This window comes from Lagenorhynchus albirostris, chromosome 5, assembly GCF_949774975.1.
Source record: "Lagenorhynchus albirostris chromosome 5, mLagAlb1.1, whole genome shotgun sequence".
Taxonomy (NCBI): Eukaryota; Metazoa; Chordata; class Mammalia; order Artiodactyla; family Delphinidae; genus Lagenorhynchus; species Lagenorhynchus albirostris.
The window spans coordinates 133,188,105-133,208,293 of NC_083099.1; the positions used below are offsets into that span (position 1 = coordinate 133,188,105).

Here is a 20,189-nt window from a genome sequence, read left to right on the forward strand (position 1 = left end):
CCGCGAACTTGGCATGCCCTCCCGCGGTGTTCGGGAACACTTTGTGCCGAGAGCCCGCCCGCCCGGCCCTCCTCCTTCCCGCCGGCGCCGCCTGGCCCGGACGCCCAGCGCAGTCCGCGGGGTTTGGGTTCCTGGACCCCAGGTACCCCACCCGGCGCGCGGCCACGGAGCCCCCAAGTACTTGTCCTCGGTTTCCCCGAGCCCGAGCCGTGCAGCCCGCTCCTCGCGCACGGGCTGGGCGTCCAAACGTAGGTTGCACCGCGCGTAATCGAGAGATTCAGAAAGATGCTGTGGCCCATTTTAAAACAAAGCCCATTTATTGCGTTCGGCGGCTGTTTGTGCCGGTCCAGTGTCAGATCCTCTGAGCGCGGCAGACAACCAGGACCCAAAGGAAACGTAGTCGCAGCGAAAAGAAACCGGCTCTGGAGCCATCTGATCCGTTTTCAGCACAATGCACATCCCTCCCCCACCTCCACTCCCCCCAGCCCCGAGATGGTTCCCCTCCTGGCTGCGTAAGCTTTGGCGTCGGGCAATGCTCCGGGTCTCGGTCTTCTCTTCTGTGAAATGGGGAAAACTGTGCGTGCTTGGTGATTCTGCACGTGGAGCGCGCTGGGTCGCAGAGACGTCAGTGTTGCGGTCCCACACCTCCAGTACCCCACCTTCCCGCGGCCCCCACCCCGGGGCTCCCGGGCTCCAAGCGCGGCTCTGGCTCCTAAGTGCGTCACGGGCACCGGCCGCACTCCACAGGCGGCCAGGGCGAGGCTGGCACGGGGCCAGCGCGGGCCAGGCCAGGGGCGCTGAGCCGTCTCCGGGGCGGGGACCCGGGCGTGGAAGGCGCTAAAGTTGCGCGGCCTTCGGCGCGCTGTTGGGGGCGCCCTCCGCGGCGGGCAGCGCGCCAGGGACCGGCCTCCGCAGCTCTGGGCGCGAGAGGCTACACTTTCCCTTCGCCCCCCGCCCTCGTTTCCTCCCGCGCGGCCGCAACGGAGATTTCCTCTCGGGGAAACCACGCGGACTCTTCCCGGGGCTCCTCGCCCCGCCCCAGTTCTCCGCCCCCTCCTCTTTGCTGGGGAGCCGGTGCTAGCCCGCGGCGGGGAGGAAGCTCTGGCAGCCTGGGCCAGGAGGTGGCAGGGGGCCGCGGAGCCGCTGGCTACCAACTCGCCCTGCCATGTGACGCCGCCCTCCGCCCAGCGACCCCCCCGCGCGCCCCGGGCCCGCGCCCGCGCTCTGTCGCGCCGCGCACCATGCTCCTGCCGGGACACGCGCGCCCACCGCCAGCGCCCCAGCCAGCACAGCATCCCGGCCTCCGCAGGCAGGCAGAGCCTCCCGGGCAGCTCCTGCGACTCTTCTACTGCACCGTCCTGGTTTGCTCCAAAGAGATCGCAGCGCTCACGGACTTCTCCGGTAAGAAGCGACCTCCCTCGCTGTGCGCCCCCGGCGCCGCGGGGCGCCCAGGTGAGCCCTCGGTTGGGGGCAGGCGCCCGAGGGGGCAAGGCCGGGTTGCTTTAAAGTTGGAGCGCGCTCAGAGCCAGTTTTCTTGCCTGATAATAGGAGCCCTTAGCATATTCAGTAGCTGCGCATGTGGGATGGTAGCAGGGGAGCCCCCCCCCCGAGAAGGAAGGGTGGGTAGGGTATTTGGAGTTTTTCCCTCAATGAGTTGACCTCCTCGTCAATTTCCCAGGGTCAGGGACCCGAATCCGATGGATGCGGGTCGGCTTAAAATACCTTAAACTGAGCCCTGTGCCGCGCTCAGCGCTGTTGGAACACGTGTTGTGGTCCACGCTGCACTTGGTTTGCTCTCCGCATAGGCCGGGTGTGCCCCAGCCAGCCTCTCAGGTGCCCACGTAAGGAATCCAGCCCAGAGGACACTTGACCTGAAGTCTGCGCCGACAGGCACGAGGGAAGCCCAAGGGGATGGAAGGTCTGGTGGAGATGCAGTAAGAAGATGAGTAGAAGCTTACAGAACAGAGAGGAGACTGAGGGGTAGGACTTGACCGCCAAAAGGCACCGGCGTCCCCCACCTCCATCCCCATTGCCCGTCCCCTATCGCCTTAACAAAAAACGAACGATTTCCCCCTCCCAGTAAAGGATGAGGCTTTTCTTTGGGGGGATTGCGACCAAGGCTTCCGCAGCTGATCTCAGATAGTTCTGGCGCTGTAGGTGTGGCGCAGCAAAGTGAGAGAAGTTTCTGGGTTGACGAGGGCTATAGGAGCCGCATTCTTACGTTACGGCCGCGCTTGCTTAGAGTAACAACGTCCTTGCCATTGTATCGGACCTGGGTCTCCGTCTGGCGAGGTTGGAGGCCTTTCACCCTTTCCTCGCCCCTGCCCTGCCCAGGAAGCAGCTCTGAATCCTACTCTTCCCCTTCTCCAGCATCTCCTGCCAAGTCCAGGCTTCCCGCATCCCTGCCTGAGGGTCTTTTGCGGTATAATCACGGCAAACAGGAGTCGTTCCTCAGCCCTATTTGTGCAGTAGACTAGTACATGGCAGGGGACACTGGCAAATCAGAAGCTGAGTTGGGTTTCTAGTTTACTTACAGAGAATGTCATTGTTAGCTGAGAGCCCTTGGGTCAGAGTTTCTTTGCTTTGAATATTTAATATCAAGGCAGTGTTTCCACCTAGCAAAGGAAGCCAAGATATGTCTATTTGGCAAGGAAACTGTGGTCCTTAAAACCCAGCACCACAGGATCAGAGCGCTATGGTAAATGTGCTGGGAAACTGCTGAATAGCGAGTGCTATTGACTTTTTTTTTTGGTAATAGAACTTTCTGGGCTGCTAGGAAAGTTCTGTCTTTGCTGGTTTAAGCTATGGAAAGCAGTTCTGAGTTCAGCCACCATCAAGCTCTGAATATTGTTAAGGAAAGAACTGAAAGCCAACAAGCCCTTCTTTTGTGACATCATCGTAACTGAACAAATATTGCTTTAGGTAAATCGCGGTGTAACCATTAGATTGTTTTCATAGATTAAAGACACTTAGAGTTTGTTTCTTTAGTGGAGCAGTTGCAATCCTTGAAGCAGTCTATAGGTTACCACCCAGGTTTGGAATTGTCTGTACGGAGCAGCTGTTCCAGAGGGTGAACTTGAGCTCTCAAACAGGGATGGTCTGCCCTGGGAAATGGATGCTTTCATACATGTTTTTCTAAATGACTAAACAATAAAAGGAATTTTCTCCTGCTTTGGATGGGAACCTAAATTTCAGGGTTTAAAACTCCCTGAGCCAGTGTCGGGTCGGTGGTGATATTTCCAGGTGCATCCACAAGGAGTTCCCATGTTTCCTCTGGGCAGCCTAGCTCTTGTGATGTGAAGACCAGGGAGAAAGTGCCCGGGAGCCTTTTGGGAAGAAGAAAAGAAAAATAAGCTTCTCTGAAACCACAGACACACTCAGGTTTAGATCTAAATTCTATCTTGTGTGGCGTCGGGGAAATATTAGAAAAGGCTCAGGGAGAAAGATGAAGTCTTCAGAGTTGATTCATTTGATTTGAAACTTCATGAACCTTTAGGGACCCCGTAACCATGTGACATACGGCATCGAGGAAAACTCCTAAGCTCCAAAGATGACAGTCTGAGGGTTCAGTTGAATGTTTTCGTTGAAGCAGTGCATCCTGATCACGTGACTCCAACACACACCTCCGCCCCTGCCACCCCCCACTGTGGCCTCAAAGCCTGATGCCTGCTTTCCTGGGGACAGGAGGTCCTATTCCTGCACTTGGAGGGGTGTGTAGAAACCAGTGCCTGAAAAAAGACAGTGGACCCTCCCTGTCGGAGCCTGACAGCAATAGCTGAGGGCTGGAGAGCACCATTTGACAATGTAGTTACTTGCTTGTTTTTCTAAACAAGGAAACATCAAAAAGCCAGACAGAGGGAGGGTGGAGGGAACTTGGGACCCCCTTCAACCTTCCTGAAGAAGGGGATGGAAGAAGGCTGGTGAATCCAGGTGAAAGAAAGTGTCAAAATGAAAGGGGTCCCAGCTGTGGTCTGTACAGTACAGGGCCTCCAGGGAGACGAACGGTGCAGAGTTTTGGAAAGTTACTTAAGCCTTTCTCTTCTTTGCAACTCTTCCCTGAGCTTTTCACCGAGGCCGTCAGCTGCTGTAGTTTTCCTGGGTCATTGATTTTTTTGGCCCCAGGGATTCCAGCATCGGATCTTACTCTTAATAAGCCAGAGGCTGCATCGGGGCCTGCTTCTCCCCCTCCATGCTCGTGACTTGTGTAATCACCTCCAAGCCTGCTAGGAAACAGGCTCCCTAAACACCCCCTTCCCTCTCCTCCCTGAAGACGTTGAGATGCTGCCAGCGGCCACTGGAAGGCTATCATCACTGCATTAAAAACACATCCCAGGAAGGCAAGAACAGTTCATGCAGAATCACTGCCTCTGATCCTTAAGCCCGAACTCAAATGTGCTTGGCTTTCATCCATTTTCCTCTGGGATGGTCTTCTGTTCTTTTGACTGCATTCCCAAATTGAGGATTTAGCCTGAGAGGTCCAAACTGATCACTGATTTTTTTTTTTTAATAGAAATGTCACGTCAGCATCATCTTTGTTCAAAGAACAAGGCAGGATGAGGGCAGAGGGGAGGGAGGGGTGCCATTTTGGTTCCAGCCATAAAACGCTAAGGACCCTCTACATTTGGTCCTGCTTTAAAGCGGGATGTTCCAGTGCGTCCCTGAACTTAGTTTGCCGTGTCCCTCAGGTCTTGTTCATGTTTTTGGTGGTTTACTCTTTGCCGAGAGCAGGCACAGCCTTCTCCATCTGCTCTTCCCTTTCTCCCTCTTCTGTTTTGTTTTGTGTTTTTTCTTTTTTTTTCTTTCTTTTCTTTCTTCTCAAAGAAGTTCAAAGTGATGGATGGGCTGATGGGCAGAGAGGGAAGGAAAGGATAGAAAATTCATCAAGTTGCCCCTTGGATTCCTAGAACACTGTTGACTTTTGACAAAGTCGTCATGACCATATGTTTACACGTTTGGTTTTACCCTAGGGCATGTAGTGGTAAATGTGGGAAGCGGAAAGGAAAGGAGGTGAGAAACAAGGGGAGCGGAGCAGCTTTTAAGGCCTTCCTTGTACCCAGATGTCCTCAGACCTCAAAGAAGTGGCACTGCACGAGAGAAGTGGGTCTCTGGGCTGACGTCCTACCTCCCGCCCCTGGGAATCAGTAGCCCAAGCAAACAAGATGTGGGCCTTGTTATCAGATCATTTGCAGCCCAGCAAATAAGCCCCATCCCAGCTCCTATTTCATTGGTCAGGAATTTCAGAATATGGAAAAATGGTCATTCAGTTGATCTTGGGGGCTCGGGGGTGGGAACTTGGTCGCGATGGAGTTGTCCATGTAGCAGAGGTTGAACCTTCCTGTTCTGTTCAGAGAGGCAGTGGGTCTCAACCCCGGCTGCACACTAGAACTGCTTGAGTCTAAACAACTGTACGGATGCTCTAGCAGCAACTCAAGGCATCTGATTTAATTGATCTGGGAGATCCAGGCATTGGTCTCTTTTTCAAAGCCCCCAGGCAATTCTAGTGCACAGCCAGAGTTGAGAACCATTGCTCTGGTGTCAGAGGGCAGGGCTGCCTCCTGTCTTTGTGTCAGTTCATCCAGGGGGACACGGGCATGACGGGGTCTCCCTTCACCCCGCCCCCGCACCCCAGGGCTCACCACCACGGAGACCAGGATGTATTTTCCCAGCTCTCAGTTTGCCACTGCATCCCAGCGCACATGTATGCACACACTTATACATACATGCACGCGTGCCTATGTGCACACACACAGCTCTTCTTTTTAGTATGCCTTGGTCACATCATCCTTTAATTCAGGATTGTCTTCATTTTCAAAACTTTTATGGAGTGAAAAGCCAGCTCGTAACGAAAGAAAAAACAAAGCAAATGTCTGCAGGAGTTGTCCAGCTGTCACAGAAGAGGGATGAAGAGTAAGTGTCTCAGAGGGCTCGTCTGTTTCCATGGAAAGTAACAACGTTTGAAAAGTGTTCTCCCAGCTCTTTCTGTAGCCGAGAAGAGGAGTCTGGGTAAGGGAGTGGTCCTGTTATTAATGGCTTTGGTCTCCCAGGCGCTTTATTGGAAAGGGCAGCCTAGTAGCCATTTCAAGGAAGGAACAGAAAGGAAGTAAAAATTAATTGAGCACAGGGTTATCTGATTTCATCCTCATAGCAACACTGTGAGGTAAGTAGTAGTGTCACTTTACCCAGCCTCAGAGAGGTTAAGTGACTTGCCCAAGACCTCCCAGCTAGGAAGCAGAGCAGAGGCAGACTCCTAACTCCAGCCCAGGAGTAGGGCCAGGCTGGGGGGCTTGGCCCGTGTGGGTGCTGAGTGGGGGACAAAGCCAGAGAAAAAGTGCCACAATTTGCTTAACCTTTCTGTATAGTCCTTGGATTGCCCGTGGTGGTTTCAGTTGCCCTCTGAGTAGACTGACCTTTTCCCATTCCTTCCTTCCACATCTTCTCATCACAATTCATCCGTAGTAGGTACAGGCACAAGGTGATGAGTGGATACAGGAGAAAAATGTTAGAACTTCTGTTCTTTTCTATTTGTTTCTTTTCTATCTTTAAAAAAGAAGTTATGTTTTGCTTATAATAAACATAAAGTTGAGGGAGTTCCCTGGCTGTCCAGTGGTTAGGACTTGGTGCTTTCACTGCCGTGGCCCATGTTCAATCCCTGGTCAGGGAACTAAGATCCCATAAGCCATGCCATGTGGCCAAAAACAAAAACTAAAAACAAAAAAACCCCATACAAGTCGACAGTAGAACAGTACGTAATCTTTTTTTAAAAATTTATTTTATTGAAGTATAGCTGATTTATAACATAATTTCTAAATGTAATATAGTGGAGAAATGTTCTCAAAGTATTTTTACTGATGGGGCTCATGATCTAAAACACTTGGAGGCCACTGGTCTTCTCAGCCATCCTGTCAGCACCTTTAAAATTCTTGAAAAGGCACCGCTTTGGAAATAACATACACTGAAAGAACACCTGCCCCCATGTGACCCAGCCCTTCCCCTGCCACGCCCACTACCCCAGTTAACAACTGCTGGTAAAATTTAGAGGCAGGATGTGAATCCCGTGACTGTCTTGTTTCAAAAATCCATACTCCTGTCATTCAAGCTAAGTAATGGACGTGGAAGCTAGGGGCGAGGCATTCTGAACTTTTATGATACTTGGCCACTATTTTATTTTATTTTACTTTATTTTTAAAATTTATTTATATTTATTTATGGCTGTGTTGGGTCTTCATTGCTGTGCACGAGCTTTCTTTAGTTGTGGTGCGCGGGCTTCTCATTGTCGTGGCTTCCCTTCTTGCGGAGCACGGGCTCTAGGCACGCAGGCTTCAGTAGCTGTGGCACTTGGGCTCAGTAGTTGTGGCTTGCGGGTTCGAGAGCTCAGGCTCAGTATTTGTGGTGCACAGGCTTAGTCGCTCCACGGCATGTGAGATCTTCCCAGGCCAGGGCTCGAACCCATGTCCCTTGCATTGGCAGGCGGATTCTTAACCACGGTGCCACCAGGGAAGCCCTCAGCCACTATTTTAATGAGGCTGATGTGTTTGTATCTTTCTGGAAGGAAATAGCTTCCCTGAATAACATCAGTCCTAGAGTCACCTAGATTTTAGCGATAGAAGGAGACTCTCAGATGGGAGGGTGGCTGACCAAGTGATTCTAATCTGTTTTCTCTGAGCTTCTCTCTTTCCCTGTGGGGTCTCTAATTCTGCTACCCCTTAGCTGGCCCCCATGTGTGCACCATCTCAGTTTAAACTCTGACCCATCGTAAGGGGTATATTCTTTACTTGGTTCCCTTAGCACAAGTAAGAGAAGTTAGCTAAAAATACTATAGTGTATCAAGAACATAAAGCACTGTGTGCCGCACGGTGCTTTAAGAACTTCATGTTCATTAACTCATTTAATCCTCACAACGCTATGAAGGGAATACTGCTATGATAAGTTGAAGAAATAGCATCAAGAGAGGCTAAGTAACTTTTGGGGATTTGAATGCAGGCGGCTTCTCTAATGCTAAAACAAATAAATTACAAGTTCTTTAAAACAGTGCCACTTCTGTAATGTTTATCTCTTAATATACCAGATCCAAAGCTTTCCCAGGACTTGCAGGTATTGTCCGTTCCATGTCGTGTCTAGAGATAGCACCATCCAGCCCCAACTAACTGATTACAGGATAGGATCTATAATTCATTTCTGGAACTATGGTGGAACTGGTATTCTGGAATTGTTTCCCCAACAAAACACTTAGGGCTGGTGAATAAAACATAACAAACATCCTTTAAATGCATGAGTGAGTGACTAAATGCAAGGAGTAGCCAGGGAACAAAAATGAAGAGGGATCAGAGAACTGAAGAAGTTTGCTGTCACCAACCCTATGGCTACACTGGGGCCTTTGATGAGCTTTACAACCAGGATTTAATAGGTACATGAGGGCAAGAGAAAGGCATTAGACCAATGTCAAGTGAGAAATTGGAATAAAGATCTCCTTATAAGGCCAGGACATGGAAGGGCTAAACACTCATAAAAAGATGCATGAAAAACAAATCAGCCTTCTTGTAAAGAAAGATGACAAGGAAACATCTCAGCTTAGGTTCAGGATTGGAGGAAAAAATAATCTCTGTTGAGACTATGTAACCACAGGTCTGCCTTTTCAAGAGTCTGGGTTTTGAATTCACATTGCCTTTACCAGGAAACCCAAGCTGAGAAACTAAAAAAGTTGTCCCAGGTTAGTAGTGCCCCAGGGTGCCTGGGGAAAACACACAAATACTCCCTGCATAGAAACATCAACACAGGCCCCACAGATTCTGATAGATAAAATTCTGCTGATTATGAACACAGTATCCAAAATTACACTATATGAATAATAATCAGCATCAAAAACAACAGATTTTTAATAAATAGGGAATATAAAACATAAAATAATAAAGGAGAATCTAAAACATGAAGAAAGAATGAAAGGCTATCAAGAAAGATCAGGCATATTTTTTTAAGAAATCAAATATATGTACTAACATGAAAAATATATTCATTGATGTTCAAAGCTTGATGGGTAGATTAGATGCAGCTGAAGAGAGAAATAGTGAACTGGAAAATAAAGCTGGGAAAATTATCCAGAATGCCGCAAAAGAGATAAAGACACGGAAAAAAGTTTATAAGACATGGAAAATGGAATGAAGGTTCAACATACAGCTGATCAGTATTCCAGAAAGGGAGAATAGGGAAAATGAGGGAGAGGCAACACTCAAAGTGATAATACCTTAGAGTCAATTTTCAAGAGTTGATGAATGATTCAGATTCAAGCATCTCAAGCAAGATAAATAAAAATAAATTTATGCTTATCATATTAAAACTACAAAATGCTAAAACAAAGTGACAGTTTTAAAACGATCATAGAGAAAAAAATTTTCATCTATAAAGGCTTGCCCATAACAGTGAGAGCCAGAAGCCAGTCAAATATTTTCCAGGTTCTGGGGAAAAAAAAACTGTCAGTGCAGAGCTATATACCCAGCTAAACTATCTTCAAGAGTGAGTGTGAAATAAGGGCACGTTTACCACTAATAAATCCTTACTGAAAGAACTACTAAAGAATATACTTCCTGAAGAAGGACACTGAGTCTAGAAGGAAGGCTTGAGATATAAAGAAAAGAAATGATGAGCAAAGAAATGGTATAACTTCTAATGCACTTTACCTATATTTTTTGCTGTCTGCCTGCTTAGAGAGTGTCATTTCCTTGCCTTGATAGAGATGTTCTCTAAGATATCTTGTCCTTTTGGCAGCTAAAATCAAGAGACAGCTTTTTGACCCAGTTGAACTCTTCCACTGACTTATGACTTTCATCCTGAGGGTACCCAGTCCTCCTTACCAGGTGGGCATCAGTTCCCTTGTGAGTACACAGTGGAAGGTCTGTATGAAAGAACAAGAAATGTTCTCAGGTCTTTCAGGTATCAGATGCTGTGCTAGGTATCATAAAGGCCTACTCTAAAGAGTCAGTTCTGTCCTGAGAAAGCTTCTTTCTCAGTGGTTTCATAGTCACACAGATAACAAGCAGTTTGAGGGATGAAGAATAGATTTGGCAGGTCACATTCTCAAAATGGTATCCAAAGCCCAGAGCTTGGAATTGAGGGTTTAGTAGTGTATCTATAGACCTACCAGATGACACTGCCCGTGTATAGGTTTTACATTTTCATACCTGCATTTCAGGACACCTGTATCACTTGCTCACTCAGGCTCCTGGAGATGAATTTCTCCTGCATTGACAAGTTAGGGAATGAAGCAATGCTTGGGGTCAGTTTCGACCTGAGAGTCAAGTTTTCTATACACAGAGAAGCAGGCAACATTAAAATTCAAAACTCAGGCCACTGACTCTGAAATGTATGTTTGCAAACTGTCTGATTTCATGTCTGCCTCAGATGTCCCATGAATACAAATCACCTCATTTGGGGTTGGAGGAGCAGGGAGGAAGAAACCTAAGAATGATCTTCAAAACAAATCTTTAATTCGGATGAGGATAATAGAATGTAATCCCATTTCAAGTCTGTCAGCATTCCTTTGATGATTACAAATGAGTCCCTTTTCCCCTGCAATGTGGGGGAATAATCTGGATAAAATAACCCTTTTTGTCTGTGAGGGCCTGAGCGATGCCTACTCATGACAGCTTTCAGAGTAGTGTTTCAGAGTCTGAGAAGGGCGCTCTGCTACCAAGTCCTTCCCTTTCTACTCTTGACTTAGAAGATTTTTCCCTCTTTTCATGTTTGGCGGCTTCCGAAGGTCTCAGGCTTAGCAATCATAAATCAATTGTAGTACTGTACTCTGGAACGAGAGAGACCTGAGTCACGGAGCCCTTTCTCTTCTCTGTTTGTTCAGCGGGAGACAGGTGGAGATGAGAACGCACAATCTTATCTAGAAGGCCAATTTGTACAGCTTTTGAGGGATACACTTCAAGGAGCGCATGCAATTATAGTCTCCTTTCTATTAAAAAAATGTACACTGACTCACGTTCAGGCTCACACACCTCTTTTCTGTCCATTTGATGGTGAAATTAAGGGACAGTCGTTTTTAAACACCTTCTTCTATTTTGGGAGGCCTAAACACACCTTCCAAAGCTAACAATGCCAAATGCTTTGTGGACAAGTCAGACCGGATATAAAGACTCAGGTGCCATCTGCAGCCTCAGCATGAAAAGGGGCCTCAAGGCCCCGGTGCTGCAGGACCTGCTGTGTGGAGTCTGTCCTTCAGGCTGTGGAGAATTCTACAGAGCAGAGCCTGTGGTCTTCTCTGTTTTGCCTCTTTAAACCTCAGTGTAAGTGTGAAGGTCCCTTTCTTCTGGTTTACTTTTTTTTTTTAAGCAAAGGGCTCCAAGACTTTTGTCCCCAGGATTATGTGTAAATAGTGTTATGGATTTCTAAAGTCATAAACCAGTGCTTTGAGGAAAAAGGTCTCCTCTTGTCGCAGACTTCTGCGTTTCTTTCTGGCTCTTCAAGGCAGGTTATTTGGGTTGTCAGTCTTCACCAAGAATGTCATGTGGTCCTTATAGTAGATGGCTGTCTTCACTCAAGGAGAATTTAGCTTGTCCTAATGTTTAATCTAAACCAGTGATTCTCAATGCTTAGTGAAATAAGACAGGGAAAGACAAATGCTATATGATATTTACTTATACATGGAATCTAAAAAATAATACACATGAACGTATATACAAAACAGAAACAGACTCACAGACTTAGAAAACGAACTAATGGTTACCAAAGAGCAGAGGGAAGTGGGGGAGGGATAAGTTAGGGGCATGGGATTAATAGATGCAAACTACTATACATAAAATAGATAAGCAACAGTTACTGTATAGCACTGGGAATTATACCCATTATCTTGTAATAAGTTGTCACGGATTCTAGTCGGCAAAAATACTGAAGCACCGTGCTGCACACCTGAAGCTAACACAATACTGTACATCAGCTATACCTCAGTAAAAAAAGAAAGAAAGAAGCCAGTGATTCTCAACCCAGGGAGACTTTGTCCCCCCAGGAATATTTGGCCATGTCTGGAGGCAGTTTGATTCTTCACAACTAGGGGTGCTATTGGCATCTAGTGAGTAGAAGCCAGGGGTGCTGCTAAACGTCCTACAAGGCACAGGGTAGCCACTACAGCAGGGAATGATCAGGTCCTCAGTCCTCATGCTGAGGTTGAGGAATGCTGGGTCTGACAGGACAACATGCCATGGCTTTATGTTCTACAAGTTTGGAATCTCAAAAAGGTGGGAACATTTTTAAAAACCAGAGTTGAGTCTGGAAAACCTAGAGGTGGCTCCACGATGCTCTTTTCAAGGCCAGCTCGCCTCCTGCAGCCACCCAAAAGTGTTCAGTTCCCCAAAGCCAAGGACGTGGCAATCCAGGCACTGCTCTCATCCAATTTTTCTTCAGGCTCCCCTCAGCTCCAGCTTCCTCTCTGGAACTTGCCTGTGTCTTTGGCCCTTTTGTCCTCCTCATTTCAAGCTCAAATACTAGCCATCGTTCATGTCAATCTAAAATAGCCCCCTGGACGCAGAGGTGTTTAGACTCGAAGTCGCTTGCTCGCTCGCAGTGCGAGGATGTGTTTGCAACACCTCTCAATTATTTCACAACTTCACTGAAACAATCTTAGGCGCGGGGCAGGATGGGGGGGCAATTTGATTTGAATTTTTAAAAGGAAGAGAGCAAGTCTTGAAAACCATGCTCAGATCTGCTTTTCCCTGGCTCCTCTCACTGCCTCCCCCAACTTTCCTCCTCCTCTGTTCCTGCTTCCCTTCTTCCTGCACCCTGTCTAACTGCCCCCCACCTTTGCATCCACAGACTGACAGCACATATACCCGCTGACATTTCTGTGCAACGTTGTGTCCCCATCTGTGCCGCCTGTTATATACTCTGTAAAGAGACCTGTTCAGAGATGGTTCTAAGAGTGTTAATTGCATGGATGAATCATCTATTACTATTTCAGTGCAACCCTGCCCACCCCTCTGTGCTGAATGTTATCACCTTATCAGGCCACATTTGAAGCTTCTGTGGTCATGGGACCGGGCATCATTGTAGGGCCCACACTGAGTAGAAGGAGAATCAAACAGATTCCTCTGAAATGATAGCTACAACCCCTGCCCAGAGGCCACCAGACCGGCGGACAGCCAACCACTGTCAGAGCTTGCCTTTCTCTGTCACCCTTCTTTCAAACAGGTTGCAACACTAATTAAAATATTTCTTTCTTTCTGCCAAACACAGAGAAAATATAGTATTGTTTCCAAAAGAGCAGGCAGGGGCACCAGCAGGAATGGGTGTGCAATATTTGTAAAGCTTCGTGACTCAGTAACTCTGAATCTCCAAGCATTTTAAGAGTTTTGTCCAAAAAAAGGTCTATTGTGTGGCTCTTGGCACTGAAGAAAATAGCAGGCCTGTCAGAACTCTGTTTCAGATTTAATTTTAAAGTGGGTGATGTAAGAATGCCGTCCAATGGGAGGGCTTTGCTGCTGCTTCTCATTTCCGCCCATTTTGGTGTGACAGAACTTGAGTGTTCAGAATCCGTTTATATGAAGAAATTGAAGCATCTTCCCTTGACACCATGTTAATAAAAAGGCACCACATCCCTAAGCAAAGTACCGTATGTCTTTCAAATGAATATGACTTCCTGCAATAAAAGTAAAAACATATTTGACTGTATATGTCTATTTGATTACTTGACTGTCTCTCTGTGTGTGTATATATATTTATGGACATATACAGAGCATCTTCTTGCCAGATCTTCTCTTTTTCTCAATACACTTTTTAAAAATTATAACTTTTTTCTTTTTTAATTGAAGTATAGTTGATTTACACTGTTTCAGGTGTACAGCAAAACGATTCAGTTATGTATATATATGTATATGTGTGTGTGTGTATATATATATATATTCTTTTTCAGATTCTTTTCCATTATAGGTTATTACAAGATATTGAATATAGTTCCCTGTGCTATACAGTAGGTCCTTGTTGTTTATCTATTTTCTATGTAGTAGTGTGTATCTGTTCATCCCAAATTCCCAATTTATCCCTCCCCTTCCCTTTCCCCTTTGGTAACCATAAGTTTGTTTTCTGTGTCTGTGAGTCTCTGTTTTAACAATACACTTTTGAAAATGTAGGCCTAGAGACATTATTGATTTTCCCAAATGCTCCAAGCATTTGTTATTTACTTCCGGATACAGATGTTATAAAAATAAGCAGAAAAAAACATTTTATGAAGATGCTCTTTCCTAGTTGTTTTCTTCCCAGGATATTAAATAGTGAACAGTGATTTTTTTCATCATATAGACATGTTAATATAGAGGACACGTTTATCCTCTATGTCTCTGTGTTAATAAAGATTATATACTGTGTTTTTAAACAAAGAACCAAGGGATTCTATTCAACCATTGGATTCAGCTGAACCAGGTTGTAAGCTTCTAGGCTGGGAAAATTTCTCACAATGTTACCAAGCATCAGTCCATGTTATGGGAGTGACTTTCCCTGCTTCCAACGCCACTGGTCCTCAGCAAAACAGACTCTATTTCCTTCTTCCTGGTTTCTAGAAAACTCCCTTAAAGACCTGGACAGTCACTGAATTTAAGGTTTTTGGTTTTTTTTTATATAATGGGAAATTTAACATGTAGATCCCATACGCAACATGGATCGCCCCAGGCTGGGTCCAAAATAAAATCAGACCATGGACAAGATCAGTCCTGGGAAACTGAACACAGATAAACCCACCATGACTCTCCACAGCCCCAGGTTGTTACTGTGAGGAAGGTCTGGCCAAAGGGAATGTCTTAGTTATTTGCTCCTGTGTGTGTAGCTAAACGCGTGTGTGCGTGTGTGCACACACACACGCACAAGTGAGGGGCCTTTCATCCTCAGAATGCAGTCAGACAGTGACATGTGAACCAAACTCAAACTGCAGTCTTCCATGGAACCTTCTGGAACCTTCTGGAATGTGACTTGCTACTGCCTCAGGGTCTTTCATGAGAGTCTGCACCATTCATCTTCATTACCCACTTAGGTATTCTGTTTCGTTGGCAAGGTAAATTATTAGGTGGAGTATACACAGTCTGATATACTGAGGGTCCTATGTTAAGAATGTCAAATGTTTGTGATTCAGTCTCACAGACTGGGTTAAAATTGCAGGGCTAAGTACTAGTTTTAAATTACATCATCATCATCATTATTATTCCAGCAAGCTGTGAGGTATGGACTTTACCTGACCATATCTGCACTTCCGCTGGCTTTGGGGAAGAGTGAATTTGCTGGAATCACCGAAGCCTGAGAACCAGGGGAAAGGGTTAAGCTTTTCTCACTGCAGGGCATTCGGGGCCCAGGGCTGATGCCATTGCATACTAAATCCTTCCTTGATTGGATTTTAATACAATTATCACCAAGGAATGAAGTCACGAAAGGATAATATGCAGACTTCAGAAACAGAGCTGTCCAATAGAAATATGACGTCATCCATGTAGGTAATATTAAATATCCCAGTAGCCACATTAGAAAAAGTTAAAGAGGTGAAATGAATTTCCATAGGAAATTTTATTTACCCCAATGTACCCAAAGTATCATTTCCACCCTAATAAGTATTTTTAAAATTATTAATGAGAGAGTTTATGTTCTTTTTTGCTTATGAAGACTTGGAAATGCTGTATGTAATTTACCCCTACAGCACATCTCAGTTCAGACTGGCTGCATCTCAAGTCCCCAGTAGCCACGTGTGGCCCGGGGCCGCCGTACTGAGCAGTGCAGCAGTAGAAGGTTGAGCAGGGCACGAAAGTCTGTAGATGTCTAGAGCTGGGCAGAGTTGAGGTGGGGGATCAGCGCGGAGCCTCAGGCCTCAGCTCTTCGTGAGGGCATCTTCTTCTCACAGAGCCCCCGTCAGGCTGCCTCGTGAAGGGGCCAGTGCCAACTGCCCCAGTTCCTCCCTGGGAGCTTGGCCTCCCCAGCTTGCCTCCTTGCCGCGTGGAGGAGGATTGGTGTCCTCATGCTTCCTCCAAGCCCTTTCCCGAGAACCCTCCTAGATTTCTGTCCTTGGACAGGGAGAGGGCTGCCGGGAGTCACCAAACTCTCACAGAACCTTCCAGCAATACCAGAAATTGATCAGCCCTACTCGCCTTGATCCCTTTCTGCCACGTGGACATCACAAGGATTTCAGGCTGTCATCCTGTGCAAACCCACCACGGGGCATCGGGGCTCAGTGGTGCAAGAGTTTTTGAACTGTGCATCCTCCTACTGGAAAGCTTATTTTTCCCAGAGGCTGCTCTTGGTTAACCTTAGCCCACAGCAGAGAGAACACAGGCTGGGTACCAGTAAGGGATCTGCCAGGATGTCTCCCAGCTTATTAGAGGCAGGACCAAGATTGGACTCAGGACTCCGCTCCTGTTTGGAGTCACTGTGCTGCCCGCAGCATCAGCTCTCAAAAGGAACAGATGAGGGCTTCCTTGGTGGTGCAGTGGTTAAGAGTCCACCTGCCGATGCAGGGGACACGGGTTCGTGCCCCGGTCCGGGAAGATCCCACATGCCGCGGAGTGGCTGGGCCCGTGAGCCATGGCCGCTGGGCCTGCGCGTCCGGAGCCTGTGCTCCGCAACGGGAGAGGCCACAGCAGTGAGAGGCCTGCATACTGCAAAAAAAAAAAAAAAAAAGGAGCAGACGTGAGGGGTTCAGAAAGACCCCAGCGCAGAACTCTCCCCTTCCCTGATAAAACCACAGGCTGACCTGGCTGTTTATTATTCCTCTGGGCTCACGCTAGAATCACTTTGGGGGTGCGTTCAAATATACTGATGTCTGGAGCTCCTCCCCAGGCTAATTGAATTGGAATCTCTGCGCTGGGGCGTGGACATTGATATTTTTAAATCTCCCGAGGTGGTTCTGACATTCAGTCAAGGTTGGCACTTGCTGGAAAGCATTGCACACTTTTAAATCTGTCCATATATTTATTCAATATTAAATATTTATTATTATTTTTCCAGACACAGAAAATTTGTAATACTAGTCCAAAGGCTTCCTTTATACTCTTCACCCAGATTCCTTAAACGTTTCCATTTTATCACATTCGCCTTATTCTTTTTTTTTTTTTTTTTTTTTGCGGTACGCGGGCCTCTCACTGCTGTGGCCTCTCCCATTGCGGAGCACAGGCTCCGGACGCGCAGCTCAGCGGCCATGGCTCACGGGCCCAGCCGCTCCGCGGCACGTGGGATCTTCCCGGACCGGGGCACGAACCCGCGTCCCCTGCATCGGGAGGCGGACTCTCAACCACTGCGCCACCAGGGAAGCCCCGCCTTATTCTTTTCTAAGTTGCAAGTAAGACGTCCTTTACTCCCAAGTACTCCCATGTGTTCCTTAAGAACAAGGAAGGACAGTCTCTTACATAACCAAGAACAATGATCAAAATCAGGAAATGAACCTGCCACAATACTGTTTTCTAATCTACAGACCTCATTCAGATTTCACCAGTTGTCCCAGTAATGTGCTTTAGAGCGAAAGAAAACCTCAGCTCATGCAGTATTTTCAGTTGTCATGTCTCTTTAGTCTCCTTGCAACCTAGAATGGCTCCCAGTCTGTATCTTTCATGACGTTGGCATTTTTGAAGATTATGAGATGGTCATTTTATAGCCTGTCCCTTAGTTTGGATTTGTCTGATGTTTTATTCTTACGCATTTGGGCAGGACGTTACAGCAGTGAAGCTGTGTTCTTTTCTGTGCATTGCATGGGGAGGAATGGGATGTCGGTCACCCCGTTACTCTGAAGTGACTTTGATGTTTGGTGAAGGTCTCTTTTGGATGACAGATGCCATCATCAGCCATCCTTACACAAATTGAGTCACTGTAGATAGCAGTATATCTAGCAAAGCTGTTAGGCTCTTGAACTCGGGAGAAGCAAGTCTTAAAGCAGAAGAGGGGAAAGAATAAAAAGGTTCTGGAACCTGGAGCTTTGGCAAGGGGAACTGGTCCAGGAAAGGCACTGCCAATGTTGCTCCTGGCGTTGGGATGAAGTGACAGGACAGCATTTGTCCTGGAAGGGGCTTCGGATTAGGGAGAGGGGCAAGAAGAGAGACTGCTTACGTGTGGCTTTGGTGAGGACTGAAATGTTCCTTTTTAATCCTCCATCTAAATCAGAGCAACTCACCCTTTCTGAGCTTTGGTGCACCTCGCAGCTCCGTCTGTAATGGGGATCGATAGCTTCCAGTTTTAGCCCCAGATATGATTCCTGTTAAGATCATGACCAGCTTGACACTTCCTGTTTATTATCTGTTGCATATCTTCAGATCAGATGTGGTTTTTACCACTTCAAAGAGCACTAGAACTTCAACGGATGGAATGCATCCGTTTTGCTTCTGGCTCAGAAGACCTTCTTATTCCACAGACGAAGCCTATTACTTGTGTTAATAAACTATCAGAACTTGGTTTTCCTTGTGTGTGCATGTAGGGGACAATGTATAGACTGAGGTGGAGTAGGAGATGGTGTTTATTTCTGTCCATCTGGTATACCAGGCCTCCCGAGGGCCCCTGAGTAGCAAGCAGTTTCCCTCCTGCACTGCTGTCGGTATTTCTGCTCATGGCTGTCTTTGGCTCATTATAAGAATGTGTCATTCCCTCTTCTTTGTTCCCTCTCCTTACTTCATATATTTACCTTCACCTGCGCTGTTGGAGAAACGTCACCTTGTCATGGAGATAGTGGCCACAACAAATTTAAGTTCCCCAAACTCACGCTGTCCCTCGGTCACTTCCTCATACCGCTGAGCCAAACAACAACTGATGGAGGTAATAATGATAAAGATGAATGTTTATGCACAGCTGACTCTGGATGTTCCCCCCCACAAAAGATATTGGAGTCTTAACCTGGTACCTGTGACCTTATTTGGAGATAGAGTCAATATAGAAGTAATCAAGTTAAGATGAGGTTATTACAGTGGCCCCTAATCCAATATGACTGGTGTCCTTCAAAAAAGGGGAAATTTGGACACAGAGAGACCTACAGGGAGAAGACCATGTGAAGAGTACAGTTATGCTGCCACAAGTCAAGGAACTGCCGTAGCTAGGGGAGAGGCCTGGAACACAGCCTTCCCCAGAGCCTTTGGAGGGAGCGTGACCCTGTCGACACCTTGATTTTGGATCTCCGGCCTCCAGAACTGTGAGACAATACATTTCTGTTCTTCTAAGGCACCGAATTTGTGGTACCTTGTTACAGAAGCCACAGGAAATTAATACAGCAGAGTTCTGAGCACCATGCATGTAATAGCTCAGTTAATCTTGACAACGGTCCCCTGAGATAAGAGTTATTATCGTTACCTTCATTTTATAGATGCCTGGCTGAGGCTCAGAGGGGTCGGGCAGTTTGCTCAAGGTCCCTGGAGCTGATAAAACCCCGCTTTACTCAACCCTGTAATATCCACCTCTGGCCGTCATCTTACGTCTCACCTCTCCTTCACAGCCGCCCTGTGCCTCTTCCTCCCTCCCGTCCTCCTTCCCTCTCCGTCTCCTCTAAGGGGCCTTCTCTGTTGTTCTACCTCTCGAATGCGTCCCTGCCCTCGGCTCTTCCCACACTAGCCGTTCTCTCAGGTTTCACTTGTGTGCCAATCACTTCCTGGTTTCCCTCCTCCCAGGTCCCTCTCTGGAGCTTCTGACTCTGGACACTCCGCTGGGATGCCCCACGGGCACTCAGAACAGAGTCACAAACCCTGCTTTTGATGCTGGATTTCCCAAGAGGACAGCATCACCAGTTCAAAACCTGGGAGGCATCCCTAAGTCTCCCTTGTCCCTGTGCCCCTCATCCCCATCCCCCATTCCCACTGATTCTAGGGCTAAATCACTGTCACTTCAGTCTGGACCCAGCTGCATAATCAGGACCCAGATGCCAAATGAAAATAGGGACCCCCTTGTTCAAAAATCAGGGGGAAAGAGCTGTTTAAGGCACTAAAATACGAAGTTTTCTTGTCACACTGGTTTTTATTTGCTCTTCAGTGTTGTTCTAAGAGAAAAAAATGGACATTTTAAATTATTAGCATGGATTTTATTGTTCATATTAGGCTATGCTAGATTTAAATACAAATACAAGAGCGTTGAGCGGGTACATGGCATTGCAGAAATGATACATTCTTATTTTGTGTATATACTGCCCATTCTGCTGCTGCTCTCTACCTTGTCTCTTACTGATGTGTAAGGAATGATGGAAAAGAAGAGAAGCTGTGGGTTCC

At 47.0% G+C, this 20,189-nt stretch overlaps 1 protein-coding gene across 2 annotated transcripts in view; it reads left to right on the forward strand.

Annotated features, from left to right (window-relative positions):
- The first annotated feature begins 1,087 nt into the window (after positions 1 to 1,087).
- The window catches only part of EVA1C (eva-1 homolog C), an 83,599-nt gene continuing 64,497 nt past the window's right edge, over positions 1,088 to 20,189 (forward strand). For both annotated transcript variants that reach the window (XM_060150836.1, XM_060150837.1), the window contains exon 1: positions 1,088 to 1,401. In XM_060150836.1, the coding sequence (XP_060006819.1) occupies positions 1,242 to 1,401 (160 nt within the window). In that variant the 5' untranslated portion in view covers positions 1,088 to 1,241. The remainder of the gene's footprint in view (positions 1,402 to 20,189) is intronic.